Genomic DNA, 25,837 nt, shown 5'->3' on the forward strand with positions numbered 1-25,837 from the left:
CCGGCGATCTCTCGTTGGATGAATTGCACCTGCGGAAACTCGAGTCCCCTTTGATTTGCGCTTCATTAATTATTCATGATTCAGGTGGGAAGGCCTGCTGACGACCCCCTGTGGCCATTCTCTGAGCTTTCCGGTCATATCGTTTCCTTCCACGCTCTTTGGTTCATTGTGTCCTGCTCCTGCTGTCAGAGGAGCAGAGAGTTGATCTTATTGATTCTGGATACGGATACTTTCTAGGTGATCTGGATAATCCAGATAACGACCCTCAACAGCGGCGGAAAGGGAGCAGCCGTTTGGTGTGTCTCAGAAAATCCCGCTCAGTTCCGAGGCCTCCTAGATGTGGAATCCTGCTCAGAGTTGTTCCCAGGTCAGAGAATGGAGAGAGCCTGTGCATGATGGGATATCCCTGCCTAGATCTTTCAATGAGTCTCTACCTCAGCTACTCTCAGGATCAGGGGGAGAACCATGGTGTCAGACATCCGGAAAGAAGACGGGATGAATGTTTTACCTCTGAAGTACATCCCAAATATCGGAGTTAACTTCAGCTTTGCTGGGGTCTATTTGACCAGTGAAACTCTGCCTGGTTCATTCGCACATCCGGGAGCCACTTCACGGGGGGCCGTCGCAACCGGAACCACACACTTGACATCGGCGGTTGAGCCAAATGGGGACTCGTGGTGCAAGCAACGCTCCCCACGTGTTAGCGTGCGTGAGATTCAGTTGGCGGAATTTTACTAGGTGCGTGTTGGTAGAGCGGGGCTGAGGTTTTCTTGCTCCTGTGGTTGTATAAGAAGTCAAAGGTCCTGCCCAGCCCTGCGGTCCCCTCAGTCAAGTCTGTTTCGGAGACATAACGATTTGGATTGCTAACAAGTCAAGAAATTTTCAAGCCCTTGGATGTAGGGAAGAGAAAGATGTCACACTGTCACTGTGTCGATGTAGAAAGGGAAGACACAAGAGACTGCATTTTGAAAAAGACCTGTACTTTACACATTTGCTTTGCTGAGAAGTTGTTCATTTGTAGCTTTGCCCCAGCCAATTTTCCCCAGCCGCTTTGACCCAACTTGGAGCTCACAAAAACCTGTGTTGTATAAAATCAAGGTTTAAGGGATCTAGGGCTGTGCAGGACGTGCCTTGTTAACCAAGTGTTTACAAGCAGTATACTTGGTAAAACTCATTGTCATTCTCTAGTCTCAATAAACCAGGGGCACAATGCACCGTGGAAAGCCACAGGGACCTCTGCCCTTGAAAGCAGGCTATTGTCCAAGGTTTCTCCCCATGCGATAGTCTGAAATATGGCCTCGTGGGATGAGAAAGACCTGACTGTCCCCCAGCCTGACACTCGTAAAGCATCTGCACTGAGGTGGATTAGTAAAAGAGGAAATCCTCTTGCAGTTGAGATGGAGGAAGGCCACAGTCTCCTGCTTGCCCCTGGGAACTGAATGTCTCGGTGTAAAACCCGATTGTACATTTGTTCAAGTCTGATCTCGGAGAAAAGCTGCCCTGTGGCGGGAGGCAAGACATGTTTGCAGTAATGCTGCCTTGTTATTCTTTACTCCGCTGAGATGTCTGGGTGGAGAGAAACATAAATCTGGCCTACGTGCACGTCCAGGCATAGTACCTTCCCTTGAACTTAATAATGATATAGATTATTTTGCTCACATGTTTTTTTTTGTTGTTGATCTTCTCCTTATAATCACCCTGCTCTCCTACTACATTCCTTTTTGCTGAAATAATGAAAATCATAATCAATAAAAACAGAGGGAACTCAGAGGCTGGTGCCAGTGCTGGTCCTTGGTGTGCTGAGTGCCGGTCCCCTGGACCCACTGTTGTTTCCCCATACTTTGTCCCTCTGTCTTATTTCTTTTCTCCGTCTCTCATCCCACCCGACTAGAAACACCCACAAGTTTGGAGGGGCAGGCCACCCCTTCACTTGGAAAATCAGTTAAACACAAACACGGAATGGGAGTCAAAAGACAATACGTCATCTTTTTGAGAATTTTATTCACTTCTAAACAAATTCAACACACATATGTACAAAGGCATTCCACAGCCCAGTTTTCGAGGCTGAGGAAAGACCCCGAGAGCGCTTTGCACAGCACGCTTCCCAGCGTCCGAAACACTGCTCTCAGGGCGGGGCACAGCGGAAGGGCTGCACCTCTCAGGGTTCCCTAACTTTTCCCTTATTCAGTCATCTAGAGAGCAAATACACAGTAATTCCCCAGTTTCCTACTGACGTCCCAGCGGAACTCTGACTCCTGTGCATCACGCAGTTTCTGAGGCAAGGAATCTCTGGCACGGAAGCTTTTCCTGGCGCGTTTCCGGAGAACCATGCGAACTACAATGTCCCTCACCAGAATTCAATGAGGCAGAGTCCCTGCATCTGCTCCCTGCCTGGCCTGGGCTCCCACATCCACAGAAGCGCCACAGCCGGGGAGCTTCGGAGTCACCGCACAGAGTCTTCTCTCTGCTCTCCGGTCCTCAGTCCCACATTCCCTTTCAAGTCACGGGAGCTGGAGGCCAAGGAGACCCTGTCACCTGCAGTCTCACTCCAGGTCAGAATCGCTGTCCTCTGAGGAGGAGGAAACCTGAAGGTCCTCATAGAGGACGCTCGGTGGGACACGAACACGGGGACCCTCAGACTTCTCTGACACATGAGGGCTCTGAGCGAGGAAGGCTCCCGGCTTCTCAGGAGAGTGAAATGGGGGTGCCGCCAGGAGGCTGGAGCTCCAGCGTCCGTTTTCCAGTCTCCGGAAGAGCACTCTGAGAGGCTGGGCCCCATCATGGCTGGCCGCTGGGTAATGGGACATGGTGCAGGCCTGGGCAGTAGGCAGGCAAGGTCTGCTGTGCGGAGGCTGCCGGTCGACGCTGTGCACCTGGGCGGGTGTCCTCCCGCCCATCTGGGGCGACGTACTTGGTCCAAGTTCGGTTGCGGCTGGCGGAGGTTGGAGATTCTCCGAGGCCCCCAGCTCACCTCCCTGGATGGCGCTTTCGGGGATCTGGAAGGGACCCAGTCTCGGTTTCTTGGGGAAGTTCAGGCAAGCCTGAATCCGAGCCTGGGCAGGTCTCTTGGCTCCTGGCCCGAAGCTGAGATTGGAGCCTAGGCCCAAGCTGTGTGTGGCGGCTGGTGGGCAGGGCTGTGAGGTCACCGCAGGACGTTTGTCTTGTGCCTGGGGTCTGATGGCCTGGAGCAGGCCATGGGTTTTGGAGGCAGCCTGGGGAACTTCTCGGCAGCCACCCTCAGGGCTGCTGTGTGCCGGCTTCACCACGAGGAGAGGCTCGGGGCCCTGGTGCCTGACTGCAGGCTGAGGGATGTCGGCCGCAGCCCCTGTCTGTCTTTCCTTTGGTCCAGGACTTGAGGAGGAGCTCAGACTGGCTTTTCTGAGGGGAGACAGTGAAGCCAAGATGGAGACCCTGTCAGACATTTCGGTAGCTGAGCGATCAGAGAGGACAGGGTCCACGCGCGGCCTCTTAGTGGTTGTGTGGACCGGCATTGGCCCGCTTGCAACCTGAAAGAGAGGAAACAACACAGGTTAGAAGTTCCTCCGCATGGAGCCAACATGAAAATCAAGCACATCCAAAGACAAGGTGCACACGCCATGAAATTCTTAGTACAGTATCGACAGGCGGTCCTTGGAAGTAGGGACAGACCCTCCACCTGAGTGCTGATCAGGACAAGACACATGAAAGATGCGCTCTCGAGCTATGTGTTGCTGACCTAAGCACACCATTGTTCAAAAGATCGCGTCTTGGGCATTAGCTGGACCAAAGCGCCTCCACTCACTCTTCCATGAAGTGGAAGGGACTAATGCCCTTCCGAAGGCAGGTTGGTGGCTCAAGGGTACTCAGGACGTCTTCTCTGAACACATGCATGTTCCTGGGTTTAGCCTTCTCCACGTTTGGGGCCTCTGAGGACCTAATTTCCTCATGCCGCTAGGAACGTGTTGTTGGCAGGCTTGCCATAATTGGACAGAAAGTAAGCCACAGGAAATACGGCATCTTCAGATGCCTTCGCCTGGAATCAAATTGACCTGGAAGGATCGTGGAGTCCCTGACCCCAAGAAGGCAAGAAAGAGGGGTTCCCCGATTTCCTCCTGCAGACAGGAAGCTGAAAGGAAATCAACCAGGTTGACCTAGAGGAGAAAAAGGCCAGGGGCCCAGGGTGACACTCACCCTCAGATAATGAGAAGATTCCGTGGATCCTTTTCGATTTGGCAGCGGCTTCTCTGGAGGTTTCTCGGAAAATATGTGGAGGAGAGTCTTCCTCTGCGGGTCTCCTTGCCTGCAGAACAGAAAAAGGTCAGGTCGTGCCCCCTGGTTTTCCCAAGGAGACAGGGAGAACCCTGTCTGGGGCCCAGTCCCATTCCGTGTTTTGTGATACAGAAATGGACATCTGGTGCCCTTTCCGCCTCAGCACTTTCCCTCACGTGCCAACCTTCCCATCCTCCATGTGGCCCTCTAGTCTTCCCAACTAAGGACTGTGATTTGGATTCCATCGCTTTTCCCCCTGTCGTGGGGAACCTGCACGAAGCGCCCCCGCCTCTCCCCGTCCCTGAATCTCCCAGAGCCAAAGGAGCTCCTGGGTGTGGAACCCTGGAGGACACGGAGCTCAGGTCTATTTCTCTGCAGCGTTCCTTCCCTGGCCCGGAGACGGAAAGGCACACGGTGTGCAGGTGCAGAGACACCATGTCCTTAGGAGGCAGTACCCTAAGAGTGGTGAAAACCCCTCCCACTGCTCACCTTGGTCTCTCTTCCTTCTCTCCCTTATCCTTGTTCAAGGGCCCCGGGTTGGCTTCAACCTGGGGCTTCCATGGTTTCAGGTTTTCCTTCCCTTCCTTTTTCCCCAAGGTCGCTGGAACCAGGGCTGCCTTCCAGCACTTCATGGGGCACCTGGTGCTTCTGGCCGTGTGGCCAAAGGCCCCGCAGTTTTTGCACTTGAGCTGTGGGTGGAAAGGAAGTGATGTCGGTGAGTGAGCTGAAGCCACAGGCAGCGATCCCACGTCAACATTGAGACGGATTGTGAATTCAGAGCTGAATAAGGATTCCAAAGAGGGGACACCGGCATGGGGGCCGTTAAGTGCTGGGAGAGTTCGGATGCGATGTTCCCTCCCAAAGCCCATGTGACGGAGGAACTCTAAAAGGCAGGACTCAAGGTTCTAAGGGGCACGATGGTGAACCCGATGTCAACAACACAACCAAACGTGGCCACACAGGACTCTAAGTAGAAAGGGAGGTTGCCCCCAAGGGTCTCTCAAGAGGCCTATCGGGCCGGGGAGGAGGTCCCAAGCCACGCCCACCTTGGATGGGAAAAGCAACCTGGGTGGTGGTGACAGAACTCTTTGGAATCCAACCCAGTCTCTGAGGACCGTGTGACACACCCTCCCCCCGTCCCCGCCCCCACCCCAATACCCAAGAGATCCAGTTCTAGACTTACCCTTGGATCTTCTTCATCGGGCAGGGGAGACCTTGGCCCAACTGGGGCGCTCCGCTGCTTCTGGAGGGTCTGGGCTCTCACCAGTCTGTTTGCCCCAGGTTTGGGATCATGACGTGCCATCATCTTCGTATCCTGTGGGTTTTATGACCGGCTTTTTCAGGGGTTGATTGTTGGGTCACCTGAAACACACACAAACACACACATGTCGATGGTTAAGCACATTGGATATTCACACACCCACAGGAAGCCCCCCGCTAAATCCTTGCCGGTGTGGTCATGAGGAGACCTCACCACCAGTCGGTCAAATCTGTGGAACACAATGTGCTGTGTGCATCCTCAGATATTGTGTGTTCCTCTGCCATGATTACTTAGTCCGAGAGTAAACCTCGCCTGCCACAGGGCCCGTGGCCTAGGTATGGGGAGTTGACCTTTCAACCCAAAACAAGCAACTGATTCTGGAGACCGGACTTATGTCTATCACGATTCACTCCGGTAGAAGACACGATGACTCTATCTCCCTTGACGGACAGAATGATCAAAGCCACAGGGCATGGCGTGTGTCACCCTTTGGCTGGTCTGTTTGAAATCTGAGATAAGGGATGCTTCCTGTGACAACTTGAATCGCTACTCTTGCCATTTCATTAGGCAACTTCCAAACACAAATTCATAAAGAGAAGTTACCTTCCTCTCTACCACACTAGCAGGTGATGGTCTTTCCTGTTCTATCTTTTTGGCTTTAGCTCCAGCCCCTCTTTATTTATTTTTCTGGTATTTTACACATGCCACATGAATTCATCTAAACAAACTGTGAACAAGTGCCATATCGTATCGATGTCTTACATGGCTGGAGGGCAAACCACCCTTTTTTCCAAAGTCCTTTTTCCATTCACCCACCAATTCAGCATGCTGCAGTACATTTCTTTTCGCATTCCCACCTTGGTCTTATCCCACACATGGAGACGGAAATGCTTTCTCGTTTTCTGTTCCAAGAATTACTTGTAACGAGAGCACACCCTACCCCATCAGCAAGCCCCAGTGTGATCGGTTTCTTTCGGCCTCCTTTGTCTCTTTTCCCCCCCACCCCTCAGGGATTGCGTGAAACAAACAACTGTTCAGTGAAATTAACCTGAAATTGCACGTCTACTTTCTTTCCCCGGCTGGCGCTGAGATGGGCAGGTGATGGAGCAGCCCCGCTGGGAGCGATGCAGCATCCACGGCGACAGAGGAAGGGGCGGAGAGGGACCTCTGCTTTCCAGGCTTCCTTTTATACTGCCTCTGGTCACCTGACGTGGAATGTACCCTAACCTAATCAGTTACATGTAGGTTAATTACAATCAACTTAATCCAATTACATGACCTGGAAAGGTCTATCTGCACAGCCCACTCTAAGATCATGTCCACTGCTGACAGACATTCTAAAACCTACGTGTACAGCTGCAAGCTTTGAAGAATAGATGTTCCCCGTCAGACATGTAACACTGGTGCCTGTACCCCTGTCTTCTTTTCCATCTTTTTTGTTTTTGTGTTTTGTTTTGTTTTAAAAAATGTGGTAAAATAGACACCTTTTAATTGGACCAGATTTACTCTATCTCGACGTAGGCCTCAGTGTCATCAAGGAGATTCTCCTTGACATGCAGTCACGGCCATGATCCATCTTTAGGGTTTCTCTTTCTTCCCCACGGTAGGTCTGTCAGCAGAGAACCCTAACCACACCCTCATGTGTTTTCTCCTCCAGGAGGCGCTCGGAAACCACCGTGAATTGGACCGCACTGGGAAGCACAGATGAAGAAATTCAGCACCGCTTTGTCCTTCAGTGCCTGGCTGCTTTTTCAGCTCGTCTTGCGACTCCAGGTATTTGAGTCCAGGGAGGGATACCCCGCCTTTACCGTGTGCTTGCCACGATCTTGTCTCCTTAATCCTCACTGCAGCTCTCTGCCATAGGGTCTTATACTGCTTTACATGTGGGAAACTGTGGCTCAGAGGGTTTCACAGCAGGGCAGGGAGCCCAGATGTGAATCTGTAGATAACAAGCTTTCTAGTTTTTCAGTAATTTGCAAGCATCTTTTTTTTTTTCTTGTTTCGTCATTGGTGTCTTTTTTTTTTTTTTTTGAGACAAAGTCTCTGTCGCCCAGGCTGGGCTGCAGTGGTGTGATCTCAGCTCACTGCAACCTCCGCGTCTCACATTCAAGCAATTCTCATGCCTCAGCCTCCCGAGTAGCTGGGACTACTGGTGCCCATCACACCCAGTTTGTTTTTGTATTTTTAGTAGAAACAGGGTTTCACCATGTTGGCCAGGCTGGTCTTCAACTCCTGACCACAGGTGATCCACCCGCCTTGGCCTCCCAATATGCTGGAATTATTGATATGAGCCACTGTGCCCGGCCATGTCATTGTTGCCTTAACCAAGCCTCTTTTAATTTTTCAAACGGAAGAGCCCCTGTCCCACAGTTACTGCTGCTGAGCCCTTTCCAGGTGACTCATTGTGGAGGAGGAAAAGCGGAAGCAGTGTGGGAAGAGGCGGGGTCTGGGCCAGCTGCTGATCCTGCTCTCCTCCCTCCTTTGGCCTCTAGGCTCCCAGGAGTGGTTTGGAACCTGCGCCATGTGCTCTGGAGGCTGTGGCAGGGCAGGCACGGCTTGGAACCTGCACCATGTGATCTGGGGGCTGTGCCAGGGCAGCGGGAGTCCTTGTGTCCCCTGCGCACAACACAGACAGAAGGCTGGGTCCACCCAGTGGGCGGTCAGGTGCCAGGCCAGTGCTTACCCCGCCATGTTTGCAGCCTGAGGCCAGCTGGCTGCAGGTGCAGGGCTATGCGTCAGGGGTCAGGGTGAACACATCCCTGCAGGTCTTGGGGCTCCTGGGTTGCTTCTGGAAGGGCCCGGATGGGGCCTGACTGGAGCTGCTGAGGGGTGGAGCTTCTGGGAAAAGGATTCCTCCTAGGGGGAGTGTCTTGGGCCTGGGACCACGTGGCAGGGACAGAGACGGGTGCATGGCAGTGTCTGCTCTTCTCTGTGAAGGCAAAGGGCCTCTGAGGGAGTATTACAGCCGCCTCATCCACCAGAAGCATTTCCAGCACATCCAGGTCTGCACCCCCTGGCTGGAGGGCCGAGGACTACCCCTGCTTCTAGGTGAGAGGCCAGCAGGAGGCTCAGGGAGGAGACGGAGCCTTAAGCAGGGGGAGCAGGGGTGGGCAGGATGTACTTTTTCTGAAAAGGTGGCTCTGGAGGCCACTTGGGGACAGGACCTGGGCTCTGGCTGAACTCCCGGGAGGAGGCTACTTCCTGGTGTGCCAGCCCCTTCCTGCCAGGTGGCCCCAGAGGCCCTTTACCAAGGGGTTTGAGGAGGCCACGTCCTTTCAGTCTGCCACGCCCTCCATTCAGTCCTCTTCCTTCCTGCAGGAAGTCTGGGCCTGGGGTTGGGGCCACTGTTGCCCAGGTGTGGGAGGGCAGTGGCTTTGGGAGGTACAGGGACGATGTGTCAAACAGCGTCGCCTCTCCCAGTGAGATGGTTCTCCTTTGCCTCCGTCTCTTTCCCCGTTGATTTCTCCAAGTGGGGAGTCATGGCTTGGTCCTGATGCGTCTCTATAGCCGCATCTTCCAGCTTCGAGTGAGCAGAGTACTTGGAGGCTGAGGGCCTTTTCCTGGCAGGATTCTCCAGCTAGTCTTTGTTTTAGACAGTCTTGCTCCTTTGCCTAGGCTGGAGTGCACGATCTCAGTTCATGCAACCTCCGCCTCCTGGGTTCAAGCGATTCACCCACCTCAGCCTCCCAAGTAGATTACAGGATTACAGGAGCCCGCCACAGTAGCTGGCTTATTTTTGTATTTTTAGTAGAGACAGGGTTTCACCATGTTGTCCAGGCTGGTCTTGAACTCCTGACCTCAAGTGATCCTCTCGCCTTGGCCTCCCTAAGTGCTGGGATTCCAGGCGTGACCCATCATGCCTGGCCCCAGCTAGTCTTTAGAAATGTTAAGCTATTTGGCTTATTTTCACACTGACAGCTGGTTTGCGGTGGGTGTGCTGTGGTTTATTATTATTATTATTATTATTTCTTTTTTTTTTTGAGACGGAGTTTCGCTTTTGTAGCCCAGGCTGGAGTGCAATGGCGCGATTTTGGCTTACTGCAACCTCTGCCTTCCCGGGTTCAAGCGATTCTCCTGCCTTAGCCTCCTGAGTAGCTGGGATTACAGGCACCTGCCACGAATTCGCTTCGCTAATTTTGTATTTTTTTTTTTTTAGTAGAGATGGGGTTTCACCATGTTGGCCAGGCTGGTCTTGAACTCCTGACCTCAGGTGATCCGCCCACCTTGGCCTCCCAAAATGCTGGGATTACAGGCGGGAGGTGAACCTGGGTGTTGGAGGTTGCAGGGAGCTGAGATTGTGCCACTGCACTCCAGCCTGGGTGACAGAGTGAGACTCTGTCTCCAAACAAAACAAAACAAAACAACAACAACAACAAAAAAATCAAATTGTGGTTACGTAGAAAAAGTGTCAACTTACATTTTCAGATGTCCCAGACAGGCCGTGTGGCTGCTTGGCCAGCTTAAGCCACTTGTGGTTGGGGCTGTCGGGGGCCTTATCCAATTTTCACTCCCCTCAGGGGATGTTGCCTCACTGTGCTGGAAGGATTTGTGTTCCCAGGGCAGAGACCAGCGCTCTGACCCACCCCTCTTGCCTAGCAGGGTCGGTGGACCTGGGTGTCTATCTGGACACGTCCTCCAGTGGCCTGGACCTGCCTATGAAGGTGGTGGACATGTTCAGGTGCTGTTTGCCTGCGTGTGCCGTGAACTTCAAGTGGTAGGAGCAGAACCCGAATCTTTCTGGGGATAGCTTCACAGATCCACCACTGTGGGGGAGCAGTGCAGAGTGAGCTGCCCACAGTGAGGCCCTGCCCCTCGGTCAGTCCAGCACACACTGGAGGCCATGACGAGGAGCCCTGCGGTTACTGTGTCTGGGCTGAGCCTCACTGAAGTAGTTGCTTCCATTTAGAGCTCATGTTATATTTAGGTTGGCATAAAAGTAAACACGGTTTTTGCCATTAAAAATGGCAATTACTTTTGCAGCAACCCAATATGAAAAAAAAAAGCACCTTAAATACCAGAACTCCACTAGGGGCTTTTGCTCCCAGAGTAGAATTGGCGGGAATTGCCTGCAGGCTTACATGGTTTTCTTTCTTTCTTTCTCTCCCACCATGTCCCTTTTGGCCAAGCTCACGTGCTGGGCTTGAATCAGTTAAATGAGTGTCATGCTGTGGCCTGACTCCACCCAGCATAGACGGGTGTTTGGAAGGGTGGAGTTAGAGGAGATTCTAGAAGCAGTAGCCCCAGCAAACGTTGAGCCCTTGGCCCCTGCTCAGGAGCCGGCCCCTGGATGGGATTCAGGGATGCGAGCCCCTCGTGTGAGCTGAGCTCAGGGAATGTCGGGATCAAATCTGGTGTCCTAGAAAAGTCATATTTTATGTGCTGAGCCAGTCCCCAGGGGGTTGCCTTTACTTGTTCCATGGCCATGGAATTAAGAAAAACATGCAAAAATAATTCTTCAGTCCTTGAAGAGCATCCAGCACAGAAGGTACAAACCTTCCTTAAGGCTCCCTTCTCAAATCAGTTTGTCCATTTTGATGTGCACCCCCCCAGGCTTTTATACTCTTCAGATGCCAAATCTAAGAACCACCTCCCAGAAACCACACACCCTGTTCCAACCCCCAGCCTGGTTTGAGCGTGGGGTGGGTAGGAGCCCAGCTGGGCACCCCAGGGGTCTGGTGTCTTCTCCAGGAAGCTCTCGGGCTCCCTTTGTTCTCTCTGCAGTTTACATGAGCTGGTGAAACATGAAGAAAATGGTCTGGTCTTTGAGGACTCAGAGGAACTGGCAGCTTAGCTGCAGGTAGCCATGTCTGCCACCACGCCAGGGTGGGCAGGGTTCTGGAGACTGGCACCGAGCCACGCTCCCTGATCCCTGCTTCACACAGCCAGGGTGGGACCATGCGGGGTCTGGTGGAAAAGCTAGGGAGGGAGCAGAAGTCACAGAGGCTTCCTACTCTGCTGTCCCATTTTGGCACAGTAGGCTTGGGAAAGTTAGGACACAACCCCACCTGCCCTCTGGATTTATGGAGCTGACACTCCACAAATGATGCTGGAGCCGGGTGGGCCGGGCTGCAGTTTAGGAAGTGGTCAGGATCAGGTAGGTGCGTGGGCAAAGGGAACTTCTGGGACAAGCCTTGAAAGATGGGTGGAATTCTGCAAAGGTTACTTGTTTCTTATTGCAAAAAGTAATACATCATTCTTGTCAACAGAATGATTGGGAGGATTTTCAGTAAAGGTCCAGGTCAGAAGTCATTTAGACTGGGTCCCCCAGTCTCTGTCAGAACCATGGTACTCTGTTGTGGTGCGAAAGTAGCCACAGCATCTGTAGAATAAGGGGTGTGGCTTTGTTCCAACAAAGCTTTATTTACAAACACAGGCTGTGGGCTGGGTTTGGCCTGCAGGCTGTAGTTTGTGATCCTTGATTCAGACAGTTTAGCAAGGCTGTAAAGAACACCCACACCCCCTTGTTACCCACAGATGGGTGGGACTGTGTTGGCCAGAGGCTGAGAGGACGGTGCTCACAGGGGAACGTACAGCATGTGGAGGCCGGAAGGTGCTCCAGCGCACCAAGTGTGGGAAAGTGGGACATACGGGGAAGTTTCCAGAAAGCATGATGTCAAGTTGGAGGCAGAGCGCTGCTGGGGTGTGAAGGGTCTCAAGTCCAAGTGAGGGAGTTAGGGACTTGGGAGGGGTTGTTGTTGGGTCGGGGAGCTGGGGTCATCCAGGTGGTGACCTGGGATGGGGTGGGGACAGGCAATGAGGTAAGCTCTGCTCTTTAGTATTTTGCAGATGCCTTTCTCAAACTTTCCTGATCCTGCAGGCAAGCTAAACCAGTTCTGGAAGAACCTGCGGGAGTCTCAGCAGCTCTGATGGGATGAGAGCTGGGTGCAGACTGTGCTCCCTTTGGTTATGGACACATAACTCCTGGGCCAGAGGCTAAAACCCCAGGGCCCCTGCTGTCCTTCCCACAGCTTCTTCTTGGAGTCTCAGGGCAAATCCTTTTGAGCAGCGCCTCCCAGTGGCCAGAAGCTGAAATGACGGCAGTGGTGCCACCTGGTGAATGACCCGGGAAGCTGTGGTTGGCCCTGATTTCTTCTTTGGAGTCTCCGAAACGCTTCCTGTCTTCTGTTCTTCACGCCCCATGCCCCTGCTAGCATATTACTGTTCTGTGACTTCCCTGTGACCTCTACAGTACTCCCAATCCTGCATTTGGTCTCCAGGTGTCACCTTTCTTCCATGTTCCTAACACTTTGATTCCTGTCTTGAAAAAAGCACCTGCTGCACCATAAGCCCAGGGATGTGGCAGCTGCAGCGGGCTTAGATTTGTGAGGAACCGAGTGTGTCCGGGGATGTGGCAACTGCAGCGGGCTTGGCTTTGTGAGGAATCGAATGTGTCCAGGGATGTGGCAGCTGCAGCAGGCTTGGTTTTATGAGGAACCGAGTGTGTCCACGTGGGGGAACGTCATAGTTGATACACACGTTTTTATTTGCACAAAGAAAATGCTATTTTTGGAGCCAGAATTTTCATGTCTGATTTATGGTGATTTTCTTAAGAACCAGAACTGCTGGCAGAAAGGGGGCACCCACACGCTTAGATAGCCGATGTCTTATTAGAGGGCAGTTTGTGGTTCCTGATTTGGAATTTAACATTCTCCAAACATTCCAGTCCAATGAAAGTTTTATCCCCTTTCTCATATAAAAATTCTTCCCACGAGAGTGACTTGATTCTCACAATCCCGTTGGAGTCGTGTGTGAGTCCTACAGTGTGAGGTTCAGCATTGCCATCTCCAAGTGCTCTCCGTAGGGAAACAGTTTCTGGTCATGATGAGCTTCCGCTTCCCATCTGATCCCAGCCCAGCCTGGAAACAGAGCACGTGTTTGAGGATGGCGGTGTTTGGGGACAGGACATGTGCGTTTTGTGTGGGGCTGCTAGGACAGGCCTGGCGGGGTGGGGGGTGTCTAAGTCAGTTTACTTGCTTCACAGGTTCCCAGGCCCACCCACGTACCTAGAATTGGCCTCCAGGATGGGACCGGAAATCTGGTTTTGCATAGAAATGGCTAGCAGCAGGCACCATGCCGCTGTCCACTCTCTGCCCGCGTCTGCCCCAGCACTTGGCACAGCAGGACCGAAGCAGAGATCTGAACCCACATCTACCTGGCTGCTCAGTCAACTCACTCTTCACAAAGCTTAGAAAGTGGCCGGGCACACTGGCTCATGCCTGTAATCCCAACACTTTGGGAGGCCAACGCCGGCGGATCACTTGAGGTCAGGTGTTCGAGACCAGCCTGGCCAACATGGTGAAACCCCATCTCTACAAAAATACAAAAATTAGCCAGGCACGATGGCGGGTGCCTGTAATCCCAGCTACTTGGGAGGCTGAGGCGGGAGAATTGCTTGAACCCAGGAGGCGGAGGTTGCAGTGAGCCGAGATTGTGCCACTGCATTCCAGCCTGAGTGACAGAGTGAGACTCCATCTCAAAACACACACACACACACACAGACACACACAGACACACACACACACAAAAGCTTAGAAGGGGCTGATGTTCTCATAAGCACAGATGTCTGAAGAGCCATTAGCCAGAATGATTCTTTTTTTTTTTTTTTTTTTCTGAGATACGATCTTGTTCTGTCACCCAGACTGGAGTGCAGTGGCACAGTCATTGCTCACCACAGCCTCAACTCCTGGGCTCTAGCAATCCTCCCACTTCCTGAGTAGCTGGGATGACAGGTGCATGCTACCATGCCAGTATTTTTTTTATTTTGTAGAGATGGGGTCCTGAACGCATGGCCTCAAGTGATGCTCCTTCCTCAGCCTCTTTTATTATTATTTTTTAGATTGAGTTTTACGCTGTTCCCCAGGCTGGAGTGCAGTGGCGCAATCTCAGCTCACTTCAACGCCTCCCAGGTTCAAGTGATTCTCCTGCCTCAGCCTCCCGAGTAGCTGGGATTATAGGTGTGCACCACCACGCCTGGCTAATTTTTGTGTTTTCAGTAGAGGTGGGGTTTCACCGAGTTGGCCAGGCTGGTCTTGAACTCTTGACCTCAGGTGATCTGCTCACCTCTGCCTCCCAAAGCCTCAGCCTCTTACAGGGTTGGGATTAGAGGCATGAGACACTGTGACCTGGGATGATTTTCAATCACGGTTTTTTGTTACGAGTGGAAAATGCGTATTTATAAAAATGAAGTAGTATAGACATGAACGTGTAGCAATCTCTATAATCCTGCAATCCAAGGATGGCACCTGTTAACGTGTATATCAGGGATGTCCAATCTTTTGGCCTACCTGCGCTACATTGGAAGAAGAAGAATCGCCTTGGGCCACCCATAAAATACAGTAAAGCTAGCAATAACTGATGAGCTAAAAGAAAAAAAATCACAAAAAATCCTCATATTGTTTTAAGAAAGTTTACAGATTTGTTTTGGGCCACAGGTTGGACAAGCCTGCTATATATATGTTCTAGGTTTTCCCCTATAGGTATACCTATGTGAAAATGATTATTTTGATACATTTTTTTTTAGATGAAGTCATGCTATGTTGCTCAAGGTGGCCACAAACTCCTGGGCTTAAGTCATCCTCCCGCCTCAGCCTCCTGAGTAGTTGGAATATAGGTACTCATAACCACGTGTGGGTGATTATTATTAGTTTTTAAACAAAAATGGGGCTGGGCGCAGTAGCTCAAGCCCGTATTCCTACCACTTTGGGAGGCTGAGGCAGCAGATCACTTGAGGTCAGGAGTTCAAGATCAGCCTGACCAACATGGAGAAACCTCGACTCTACAAAAAATACAAAAATTAGCCAGGCGTGGTAGCACGCACCTGTAGTCCCAGCTACTCAGGAGGCTGAGATGGGAGGATAGCTTGAACCTGGGAGGTGGGAGGCTGCAGTGGGCCGAGATGGCTCCACTGCACTCCAGCCTGGGCAATACAAAGCCAGACTCTGTCTCAAAAAAAAAAAAAATAAATAAAAAAAAATAAAAAATAAAGGTTGGTGGGGGCTTATACTATGTGTTCTGCTTGGCACTGTTTTTTTTTTCACTTAAAAGATATTGCAGGTTTTTTTTCACGTAAGTATCCGAAAAAAGACTTCCTTTTTTTTTTTTTTTTTCTTTTTTTCTTTTTTGAGACAGGGTCTCGCTCTGTTGCCCACGCTGGTGTGCAGTGGTGAGATCAGGGCTCACTGCAGCCTCCACCTCATGGGCTCAAGCCATCCTCCCACCTCAGCCTCCCGAGTAGCTGGGACTACAGGCGTGTGCAACCACATCTGGCTAGTTTCTGTATGTTTTGTGAAGATGGGGTCCCACTATGTGGCCCAGGTTGGTCTTGAACACCTGGGGTCAAGTAGCCCTCCTGCCTTAGCCTCCTAAAGTGCTGGGATGACAGGTCTGAGCCCCGCGCCCAGCCAGCCTCCTGTGTTAGGTTGTGCGGGACTCTGTCGTGGAACCCAGTATGCCTTCGTGTGTTGGCTTGTTTGTTGACTCTGTAGTTCACGGGCTGCCCCACATGGACAGGCACTGGGTCGTCCGTGTCTCTGTGTGCAGGCAGAGGCTGCTGCGGGTGCATCTGTGCACATGGCTGCCAGGAGGGGCTGTGCTCAGGGGGAGCTGGGGCAGAGGCTGGTGGCAATGGGGGGCTTGGGTGTAGTGTAGAGGCACGAGAGCCACGTGGTCTGGGTGCAGTCTGTGGGAGCTCGGGGGTCGCTTGGCCTCTGTGTGTCCTAGTGTTTTTGTCGGTGAGATGGGACAATGACAGCACACTTTCACAGGTGCCGGGGGCTGACCAATGTCAGGTCTCAGGACAGTGGCTGGCCCATTAGGGGGCCCGTTCCCCTTCTCTATAGTCACCCTGCTCGTCTTCCATCAACTAGGTGCTCAGGACAGTGGCGTGGAGGATCCGCCTGTACAGCCTGTGCTCCAGCATCCTGCAGGCCACAGCTGTGTCCAGCCCTGACCCCAACTGCCCCTCCCGCCACCTCCATTTTACAGATGAGGAAACCGAGGCCCAAGGGCTTAGGGAACCCTGCTCTGAAGCACATAGTAGGGCTGCTGGGCTCAGACCCTCCCTGCCTGTGCTGACCTGCCCTCCTCCTGCCGCAAGCCCCCAATGCCCCGAGCCCACCCTGCTCACCGGCCTCTGCCCGAGTTCCCCGCATGGTGTGGGAGTGTGGGGCATCCTAGCTTTTCCCCGGCACCCAGTTCTTTCACTTTCACTGGAGTCCTGCAGGGACAGCTCGGGGACCATGCAGGCCCGGGTGGGCGTCGGGGCTCACCTAGCTCCGTGGTGAACAGCTGGCACGTCTCTGGGTTGCGGACGGTAAAGGCCATGTAGACCTCAGGAGCCCGCTTGTGCTCTTGGCAGGCAGCCAGCCTCCACAGAACCCCGACCAGTGACACGATGGCTTCTGGGCAATACAGCAAGTCTACGGTGAAAGCTTCAGGTTACTGAAAGGGACAAGTGGAAAGTTCCAGTTCATGCTGACCTCAGCAGCAGGGCGAGGCCAGAGAGGCAGCGGTCCTATGAGACTATTAGATGCCACTTGACCATTTGGGCCATTAGATGGAAAGGCAATTACTTGGGTGAAAAAGGAGAACCCTTAGTAGAGAAAGCTGCAAAAGACCGAAGCAAAAGAAAAAAATCTCCAGACTCACTGGTGTTCCTTAAAAAACCAGCTCTGGTTCTCGGCCTATCTAGGGGGCTTTGAATGACAGAAAGCCTGACCCTGCCGTGAACTTCGTGTTTCAGGTGTCTGCCGATTGGTCTGCTGGCTTGCAGGGGTGGGCCTGTGTCCCTGGCCACCGCTGGACCTGTGGGTTTCAGGGCTGGGACCCAGGACCACAGGCAGAGCTCTGTTCCACCAGAGAGGGGACTGAGTGTGCTGTCAGGGGTGAGGGGTTTTTGGTGGCCCAGCCAAACACCACCTTCTCTCAAGGGCCCTGTCCTCATCCCAGAACTGGTTGTTTTCCTCCTGTGGTCTCTGAAGGACACAGGGCATGGCTCTGGGACACAGCCATGTGGTGACGACTGTAACGGGAGTATGCCTGTCTCCAACAAGAGGGCTGTGGCTTGAAGGTCACCTTAAGAGGCACCCCTGTCCTTTGATGTCACCCTGGAGGCCCAGAGTAACTCTTCTGGAAGCCCCATCATGTCCATGCCCGACAGGGTCCATTGTTCCCTTTTCCCAGAGCCAAGAGCTGGGTAGAGCTGCAAGGACACCGCCTGCACAGGATGCCCGGGGCTGGGCATTACCTGCTGCAATGACAACATCTGGCTGGAAGGCAGAGAGCTGATGGACCATCGCTACGTCCCAGTCCAGCTGGGCCACTGTCACCCTGGGGCTGTCTAAGTTGGCAGTGATGTCTGCCTCTAATGAGAGGCCATTGAGAAGGACATTCCCTCGGAGCTGCTCGAGGAGCCGGCTGTGACAGTCGCTGAAGATGTATGCCCGGGGGTGGCACATCTTGCAGACGGACAGGCCTGTAAGGCCGGCGCCACTGCCAAGCTCTAGGACCGTCCTGGCGGGAGGAAAGGGGACCGTGTCTTCGACTGCACCAGGGTAAGCCTGCCTCGGTGCCCTGCCCTGTGCCCCGAGGTCACCTGTTAGTGAAGGCTGCCGGGTTCTCGATGACCCATTCTGCAAGGTAGACTGCGGCTGCCCTGTGCCCCAAGGTCACCTGTTAGTGAAGGCTACCGGGTTTTCGATGGCCCGTTCTGCAAGGTAGAGGGCGGCGTCCCATGTGACCAGGCCTGTGGTACCGTGGGAGATGATGGCTGTGCTCTCGGAGAATGTGACCGACCCTTCCGAGGGCTGCACCAAGAGAGGGCGAGACAGTAAGTCCAGCAATCAGAAAACAAGTGGCTTAGAAGACAAGTAGCCATCCACCACATGGCTGAATAAAGCATGACAGGACCAATCGCCACTCAGCAATGAGAAGCAGCTAACTGTTGACATACCAACAGCTTGCACGGGCCTCAAGGGTGTCACGTGGCATGAAAGACACTCATCTCAGGCCACACAGGATTCTATTCATCGAACATTCCTGAGACAACGGAATTCTGGCGATGGAGCACAGGTCAGTGGTGGCCAGGGGCCAGGTGTGGCTATGAAGGGGTGGCTGCATCGTGATGATTCAATATGCTATGTTTTTCCTTTGTGGTTTTCTGTATCTATGTTTTATCTTATTTTTTTTTTTTGAGCTCTGTCATACAGGCTGGAGTCAGTGGCATGATCTTTGCTCACTGCAACCTCTGCCTCCTGGGTTCAAGCAATTCTCCTGCCTCAGCTGCCCAAGTAGCTGCAACTACAGGCATGTGCCACCATGTCCGGCTAATTTTTGTACTTTTTTTTGAGACAAAGATTCGCTCTCATTGCTGAGGCTGGAGTGCAATAGTGCAATCTTGGCTCACTTCAACCTCCACCTCCCGGGTTCAAGAGATTCTCCTGCCTCAGCCTCCCGAGTAGCTGGGATTACAGGCGCTCACTACCACACCCCGCTAATTTTTGTATTTTTAGTAAAGATGGAGTTTCACCATCTTGGCCAAGCTGGTCTCAAACTCCTGACCTCAGGTGATTCCCCCCGCCTCAGCCTCCCAAAATGCTGGGATTACAGGCATGAGCCACCACGCCTGGCCTAATTTTTGTATTTTTAGTAGAGATAGGGTTTCACCATATTGGCCAGGCTGTTCTCGAACTGCTGACCTCAGATCCACCCGCCTTGGCCTCCAAAAGTGCTGGGATTACAGGCTTGAGCCACCATGTCCAGCCCTGTCAAATATTCTTTGAGGACTGGGCACCAGGTCCTTGTGAGGCAGGTAGTGTGTGTCACCTATTGGACAAATGCCCAACAACCCCACGAGACATGCTGTTGTTGTTGAAGTGCTTGATTTACAGACAGGGAAACTGAGGCTAAAGAAGGTTAATGGACCTCATGTCTAAGACTGCAGAATGGGTGAGTCAGGATTTGAACCCACACCCACGTTTTCACTTTGTCTGTGCAGGAAGGGTATCTGGGCTGTGAGGGGGAGGAGGGTGCCCTTCTCATACCAGCAAATAGCTCCAGTGGCCCAGGGTGCACTCCTTGGCCATCAGGGTCTCCACCAGCGCCTCGTACAGCTCGTCCAAAGGCTCCGTGTGGACAGCCTCGTGCTGCGGGCAAAGAGAGTGAGAGCTTGTTTGCTTTCGTTCTAATCTGTAAAAATGGCCAGATGATTTTCACCAAGTTTAGAGGGGAGATTTGGGATGGAATGGTGTAACACCGGACAGCTGGCGCATAAAATATTCACTTCGTTGGGCGTGGTGGTGTGTGCCGAATAGTCCCAGCTAATCTAGAGGCTGACATGGGAGGACTGCTTGAGCCCAGGAGTTCGAGGACAGCCTGGGCAAGAGACCTTGTCTCTAAAAAAAAATTTCACTTGGTAGGGCAACCTGGAAGGGAGGGCCTTCAACAAGAGGTGTTGAGAGGGTAGGGTTAGGTGTAGTCTAGGGCAGGAGACAAGGATTCCATGAGAGCTGCCACGTGACCATGACAGAGAGCTCTGTGTTTAGATCAAACACAGAGAGGAGGAAAACAAAAGGTGCTTTTAAGTGAGCCCAGGCAGAACTGTGAGGGCGGCCCATGCTGCAGGCTGTGGCTGTCAGCAGGCTGCTTTTCCACAGCTGGCCCCATCCTAGGATTCACAGGGCAGCAGCAGGGTACACTGGGTGACTGCTGCCCTCTCGTGATGGCACAGGGCAGACCTGCTGGAGACTACAGATGCACCCTTCTGGGGAGGACTAGGGAGAAAGCAGGTATTGAAGAAGCAGGGGATTGTTTATTTGCTAAAAGTGTGGCCCTTTCACTCAGCAGGTCTGCTACTGCCTACTAAGGAAAGGCCTCTTGACATCCTCATGTCAAACCCTGCATGTTCGGGCCCATCTTTAAAATCCATCCTAGGCCAGGTGTGGTGGCTCATTCCTGTAATCCCAGCATTTTGGGAGGCTGAGGCAGGTGGATCACCTGAGGTCAGGAGTTCGAGACCAGCCTGGCCAACATGGTGAAACTCTGTCTCTACTAAAAATACAAAAATTAGCCAGGCATGGTGGCATGTGCCTGTAGTCCCAGCTTTTTAGGCACGAGAGTTGCTTGAACCCAGGAGGTAGAGGTTTCAGTGAGCCGAGATTGTGCCACGGTAATCCAGCCTGGGCACCACAGTGAGACTGTCTCAAAAAAGTAAATAAATAAGTAAAAAATAAAATCCATCCTGTATCAGTCAGGAAAGAGCTCATTCCAGCAGGATCAATGCAGAGAATTCACCAGAGGAACTAGTTCCAAAGGTATGGCAAGAGCTAAATTTTCCAACAGGGGCCCGTGGGGCAACCCAGAGACAGACAAGAGCAGGAAACTCCAAACCCTTTGGCGGGCAGGACAGAGGGTGTGAGTGAGGGTTCCAGTGCTGTGGGCTGGACCAGCCTGGTAGGAATGAGAATCCATATGCTAGGAGATGGGGCCCCAGAGAAGCAGCTGCTGTGGAAACCCCAGGAGGCAGAGTGAGGGAGAGATGCTGGCCTCCCCTTCTTCCCGCCCTGCACTGTCTCCCATGGGTCACACTCAGCTGCAGCCAGTTGCCTGGGGAGGCCCCTGCCATGCTGGGGTTTGCAAAGCAGGCCCAGGGCCTGGGAAGGATGGGGGCTCCAGCACGCAGGTGGCTATGCTGTCCGGCTACTGGGTGGACACTGCCCATTACTGACCTTTTTGATGAGTTCTGAGAGAAAGCACCGGGCATACTTGACTGACGGCGGGTGCTTCACACACAGGATGCCTCACAGTCTACGGCAAAGAACAGAACGTTGGTTGCTCGAGAGCCCGTCTTAAGTCTCCTATGAGCTTCAAGCCAATACAGCAGAGGGCAAACTCCAGGCTAGCCGATCCCTCAGCAAAGATGTAGATGGACACGGCGTTCTGGCCCCACGCATCTGCAGTTTGTCTTAAGATATAAGTCATTTCCTAAAGATGCTTCCACTGCAGTGGCACAGGCTATGGCAGCATTTCTAATGCCCATTCTGAGCAGGAACACAGGGCATGTGGGCCCAAACAACCTCCCTCCCAGGGGAGCCAGTGTGAACCAGGGCTTGCAGTAAGGACAGTCGCCAACTATCTGGCTCTATGGAAGAGGCGGGAAGGCCCACTTGGCAACTGCTCTCTTGGAGCGTGTGTCCCTGGGGACAGGATGGAGGGGAGGGGACACTCAGGGTGACACTCCAGCTAAAGCCGAGAGAAGCCAAGTGCAGGATGAGCAAGTTCCAGGCAGTGGGAACAGCCTGTGCAAGCTCTGAGGTGGCCACGGGCTGGCACTTGGAAAGGAGGGCAGAGGGACTGGTGCAGCAGGAGTGGGGATGGTGGGAAAACAGGAGCCTGGAAGGAGAGGGAGGAGACAGTCCGCAGCGCCTGCTGGCTGGGAGGGATGCAGATTCTGCCCAAGGGCAGCAAAGTACCCCACGCAATACACAGGCTCTTCATGCTGGTGCTGGTTTTTCATTTTTTCTGACACAGAGTCTCGCTCTGTTGCCCAGGCTGGAGTGCAGTGGCCTGATCGTGGCTCACCGCAGCCTGTGCCTCCTGGGTTCAAGCGATTCTCCTGCCTCAGCCTCCCGAGTACCTGGGAGTATAGGCGTGCACCACCACGCCCAGCTAATTTTTTTTATTTTTAGTAGAGATGGGTTTTTGCCATGTTGGCTAGGCTGGTCTTGAACTCCTGACCTTAGGTGATCCATCCACGTCAGCCTCCCAATGTCCTGGGATTACAGGTGTGAGCCAGTGCACCCAGCCTTGTGCTGGGTTTTAAAGCAGCTCTCCCTACATCTCATGCTTCACCACCTACAAGAGTGAGTCTCAGGGGGAAACTCAGAGCAAGGTGCGAGATAACTTCAGGTATCTCCATGCTCGAAGCCCTGACCTACTGTATTGCCCTGAAAGTCTTCCCTGCTGTGGCTGCATCTTTTCCACGTGGATAATCTTGGTTCACCTCTAGAACAGGAATTCTTCACCGGGGCTCCTAGGATGGGCTGGGTGGGTCAGGGTGGAGGATGTCTGCCTCCCCTGAGTTTGTATGGAAAATGTATTCTGGTGCACTTCTTTCTGGGAGGGAGTCTATTGGTTTGTCTTTTCAGAAGGGCCCATGGCCCTTCGAAGGTGAAGACCCAGGATGCAGGGTGATCTGCACTTGGCCCTCAAGGCCAAGGTCAGCCTGTGGCTGGGCCGGGTGGTGATCCTGGCTCTCACTTGCATGCAGATGCACTTGAGTCCAAACCCCACCCTGGGCAAAGCAGGGGCCCATTTAGGTCTAGAAGAGACAGGAGTGGGCGGGACAGGCCTCATGAATGCAAAAAAGAAAGTCTCTGAGCATCTACCAAATGCTAGAAGCTGTTTTGCACCTGTCATCTCTGTTTTTGCTGTGGATGGTTTAAAAAACATTCCGTAGATTTCCCCCCTCTTGCAGATTTTTGTATATTCTGATGTCTTTGTCTAAGTCATAGATAGAAAACGAAAGCTTAGGAGCTGTCGGAGGTGCTGACACCCTCCTGAAGTGCTGACTCAATGGTTTTGTTCTTTGAAGAGGGCTGTTTTTAAAGGGTACAAGCACACCTGTGCTGCTTCTCTCAGGTCTTCCGGAGAGCTTCAGGAGGCAGGGTCATGAGTCCCAGGGACTCTGGGATTCTTACCTTCTGCAAAATATCCCGCAGCAGCTCAGAATCTGATGAGTCTCTTAACTTTGCCTCTAAGCTCTGTGTGGACGGGAGAGAGAGAAATCTCAAGGGCCCATTCACAGGAACATTAAACACGCAATAGAGTGTGTTGGCAAAGCTCTATGTGATCCCTCCCTGGGGACGTGGAGCCAGTTGGAAGTGGAAGCCACAGCGGCTGAAAGCCTGACCTTCAGATGTCGCAGGATGCACCTGGATGAGTCACAGGAAGAAGGCTGACTCTTGGTCGCATTAGTCCTGGCTACTCAGCTGCCACCCAGGTCATGGGCCAGCTCCCTGGTTACACTGGTCAGCCAGGAATTACCAGGGCAGCCATGGCACCAAGGTTTGATGGGCTTGCCATCTGAGTTTAAGTGGAAATGCAGAATGTGCCCATACCAGCCTGGGTTACATTGTCCTCTTACAGGGGCCTCAAGCCCAGCAGCGAGCTTTGGCTCCCGAGTTAGGCAGACTGTCTCGGCTGGTATGTGACACATGGCAAGGCACTTCATTGCTTCAGAGCTCCTTCTATGCCATAAAAGGCCCTACAAGACCTGCTGCTAATCCCCCTCTCTGGCCTGTTGTCCCTCACCTCTGGCCCACCCTGCTCACTCCACTCCAGCCACACTGGCTGCCTTGCTATTGTTCCTCAACCACAACTGGCTTATTTCCACAACAGGGCCTTTGCATATCCTGTTCCCCAGACCCTTCCCATGGCTGGCTGCTTCACCACTCAGGCCCCAGTTCAAATGCCACCTCTTTGGGGAAGGCTTCCCTGATTCCCTGACTTTGGTGACACTTCTCCCCAGTTGCTCCATTCACCATTTCCCTGTTTTCTTGGCTTTAAAGCCACTCTCATCTGGTCTTTTCTTGTTTATTCATTTATTTGTTTATTCTCTGGCTCTCCCATGCAAGCAGAGCCTCATCTATCATGGGTACTGCTGAGCCATGGTGCCTGGCTCACGGAAGGCATTTATTAAACATTTTGAGACTGAATAAAACACTAGCTAACACCGACATGCATTTACCATGAGCCAGGCACTGATCCACAGGCTTTTGTACTCAACGCTGACAACAACCCTAAGAGGTAGGTATCATTATATCCCCCATTTTATTAATAAGAAAACAATAGCACAGAGAGATGCAGTCACTTGCCCAAGGTCACACAGGGCCAGGGGTTGGGCCAGGATTCGAAGCAGGCAGGCTGTATCCTGTGTCTGAACTCTCAACTACTTCACCATAATCAAACAATCCCTCTGGTCAAATGTGAGTGATAGTAATAGTACACACCTCGTGGGTGTTGAGGGTGAGCCCAAGTTAGCATTCAGTGTGGGCATGTGAACAATTATAGTCAATATTGAATGGAGACCTATGATGCTTTTATGAAGGTTTCTATTTTGGGTTAAAAATGCACAAATTTCTCCTGACTGGAAATGATCTCTGAGTGCTAAATATTTTATGTCAATGGAATAACGCAAATGATTAAGCAACACCCCATAAAATGGGGCAGACCCAGGGAGGAATATATATCCAAACTGACTCATCCCAGTGAGCTCACTGCACATGAATTCCAAATGGAGCGGGGTGCATTAAGCCCCTCTGCTGGCAGAAGGGAGGCTGCTGCCTGCCATGTGCCTGTGCTGAGAATGGCAGGTCCCCAGGGAGAGGAGAGGCCACCCCCTTCTCTGTCTCTTCCATCACAGGCGTGAAAGCCTCAGCGCATGAGCCGATTGTGTGCAGTGCTCGACATACAGATGAGAACACTGAGGCACGAGGGACAGCCTGTGACCTGGTCACCATGCTCAGGAGGAGGTGGTTACCCGCGGGCCTGAGGGCGCTGACTTTTTAGAATGGGCGAGCGCAGCTGTGTCCCAGTGACCAGAACGATTACTGCCTTTAAAAAGTCGTGAAAATGATCGTGAACTGTACCCCACACCAAGCGCGCGTCTGCCCCCCAAGGCGGTGGAGACACCCCCAGCTTCCGCCGCCAGCTCGCGGGGCAGAAGGGGTGCGAGCGACTCTGGCCAGGCCCTAGGGACGGGGACCGGTTCTCGCGGTCCTGACCGGGGAGAACCCAGGAACTCACGTGGCCGGAGCGCCGGGGGTTTCAGCACGGAGACCCATCCCGTCTGCCCCTGGACTCCCGCGAGCCCCGCGGGCCTCTCTGCTCGCCCCGCGGGCCTCTCTGCTCGCCCCGCGGGCCTCTCCGCTCGCCCCGCCGCCCACCTGCCAGGGGAAGGAGTGCAGTGTGCGCGCCGCCAGGAAGCGGCGCTCGAAACCCTGCAGCAAGAGTTTGGTCCCCGCGTTCTCCTCGGGCGCCATGACGTGGGCGGGGCCGCAGCGTTGCCGGGAGACCTGGAGGAAGCCGGGCCTGGACTGAAGAGGGGGCGGGCCGAGGGCAGTGCGCGGGGGCAGAGAGGGGGCGGGGCCTGGGGATAGGGTCAGGAGGTGCGTCCTGGGGTCGGACTCTAGGACGGGGCCAAGATGAGCGTTAGGGGGGCGGGGCCTGGGGTAGGGCCAGGATAAGCGACGTCGGGGCAGGTCTTGGGTAGAGTCCAGCTTGGCGGTTCCTGGGGCGTGGCCAGGAGAGGGCGATCCTGGAAGCTGGGCTTCG

The 25,837-nt window shown here is 53.1% G+C and overlaps 2 protein-coding genes and 1 pseudogene across 8 annotated transcripts in view; 1 reads left to right on the forward strand and 2 right to left on the reverse strand.

The window, feature by feature from the left end:
- LOC736669 (uncharacterized) overlaps nt 1–25,837 on the forward strand; it is a 188,406-nt gene that overhangs the window by 41,195 nt on the left and 121,374 nt on the right. Inside the window, exons 4-8 of one of the 7 annotated variants that reach the window (XM_054656549.2) lie at nt 7,167–7,282; nt 8,447–8,557; nt 10,109–10,223; nt 11,231–11,306; nt 12,327–13,027. In XM_054656549.2, coding sequence (XP_054512524.2) covers nt 7,167–7,282; nt 8,447–8,557; nt 10,109–10,223; nt 11,231–11,300 — 412 coding nt within the window. In that variant the 3' untranslated portion in view covers nt 11,301–11,306; nt 12,327–13,027. Of the gene's footprint in view, nt 1–7,166; nt 7,283–8,446; nt 8,558–10,108; nt 10,224–11,230; nt 11,307–12,285; nt 13,028–25,837 lie in introns of those variants that run through there. The other 6 variants (XM_054656548.2, XM_063816882.1, XM_054656550.2 and 3 more) reach the window with 6 other exon arrangements.
- LOC134810819 (putative protein FAM90A26) lies at nt 1,985–7,192 on the reverse strand. The gene is made up of 4 exons (XM_063816881.1): nt 5,432–7,192; nt 4,738–4,937; nt 4,171–4,279; nt 1,985–3,506 (listed from the first exon to the last, which is right to left on the reverse strand). Exons 1-4 carry the CDS (start codon nt 5,552–5,554, stop codon nt 2,544–2,546), a joined length of 1,395 nt encoding a protein of 464 aa, XP_063672951.1. The 5' UTR covers nt 5,555–7,192; the 3' UTR covers nt 1,985–2,543.
- On the reverse strand, nt 12,972–25,836 carry LOC736436 (putative protein N-methyltransferase FAM86B2; annotated as a pseudogene).

This window comes from Pan troglodytes, chromosome 7, assembly GCF_028858775.2.
Source record: "Pan troglodytes isolate AG18354 chromosome 7, NHGRI_mPanTro3-v2.0_pri, whole genome shotgun sequence".
Taxonomy (NCBI): domain Eukaryota; kingdom Metazoa; phylum Chordata; class Mammalia; order Primates; family Hominidae; genus Pan; species Pan troglodytes.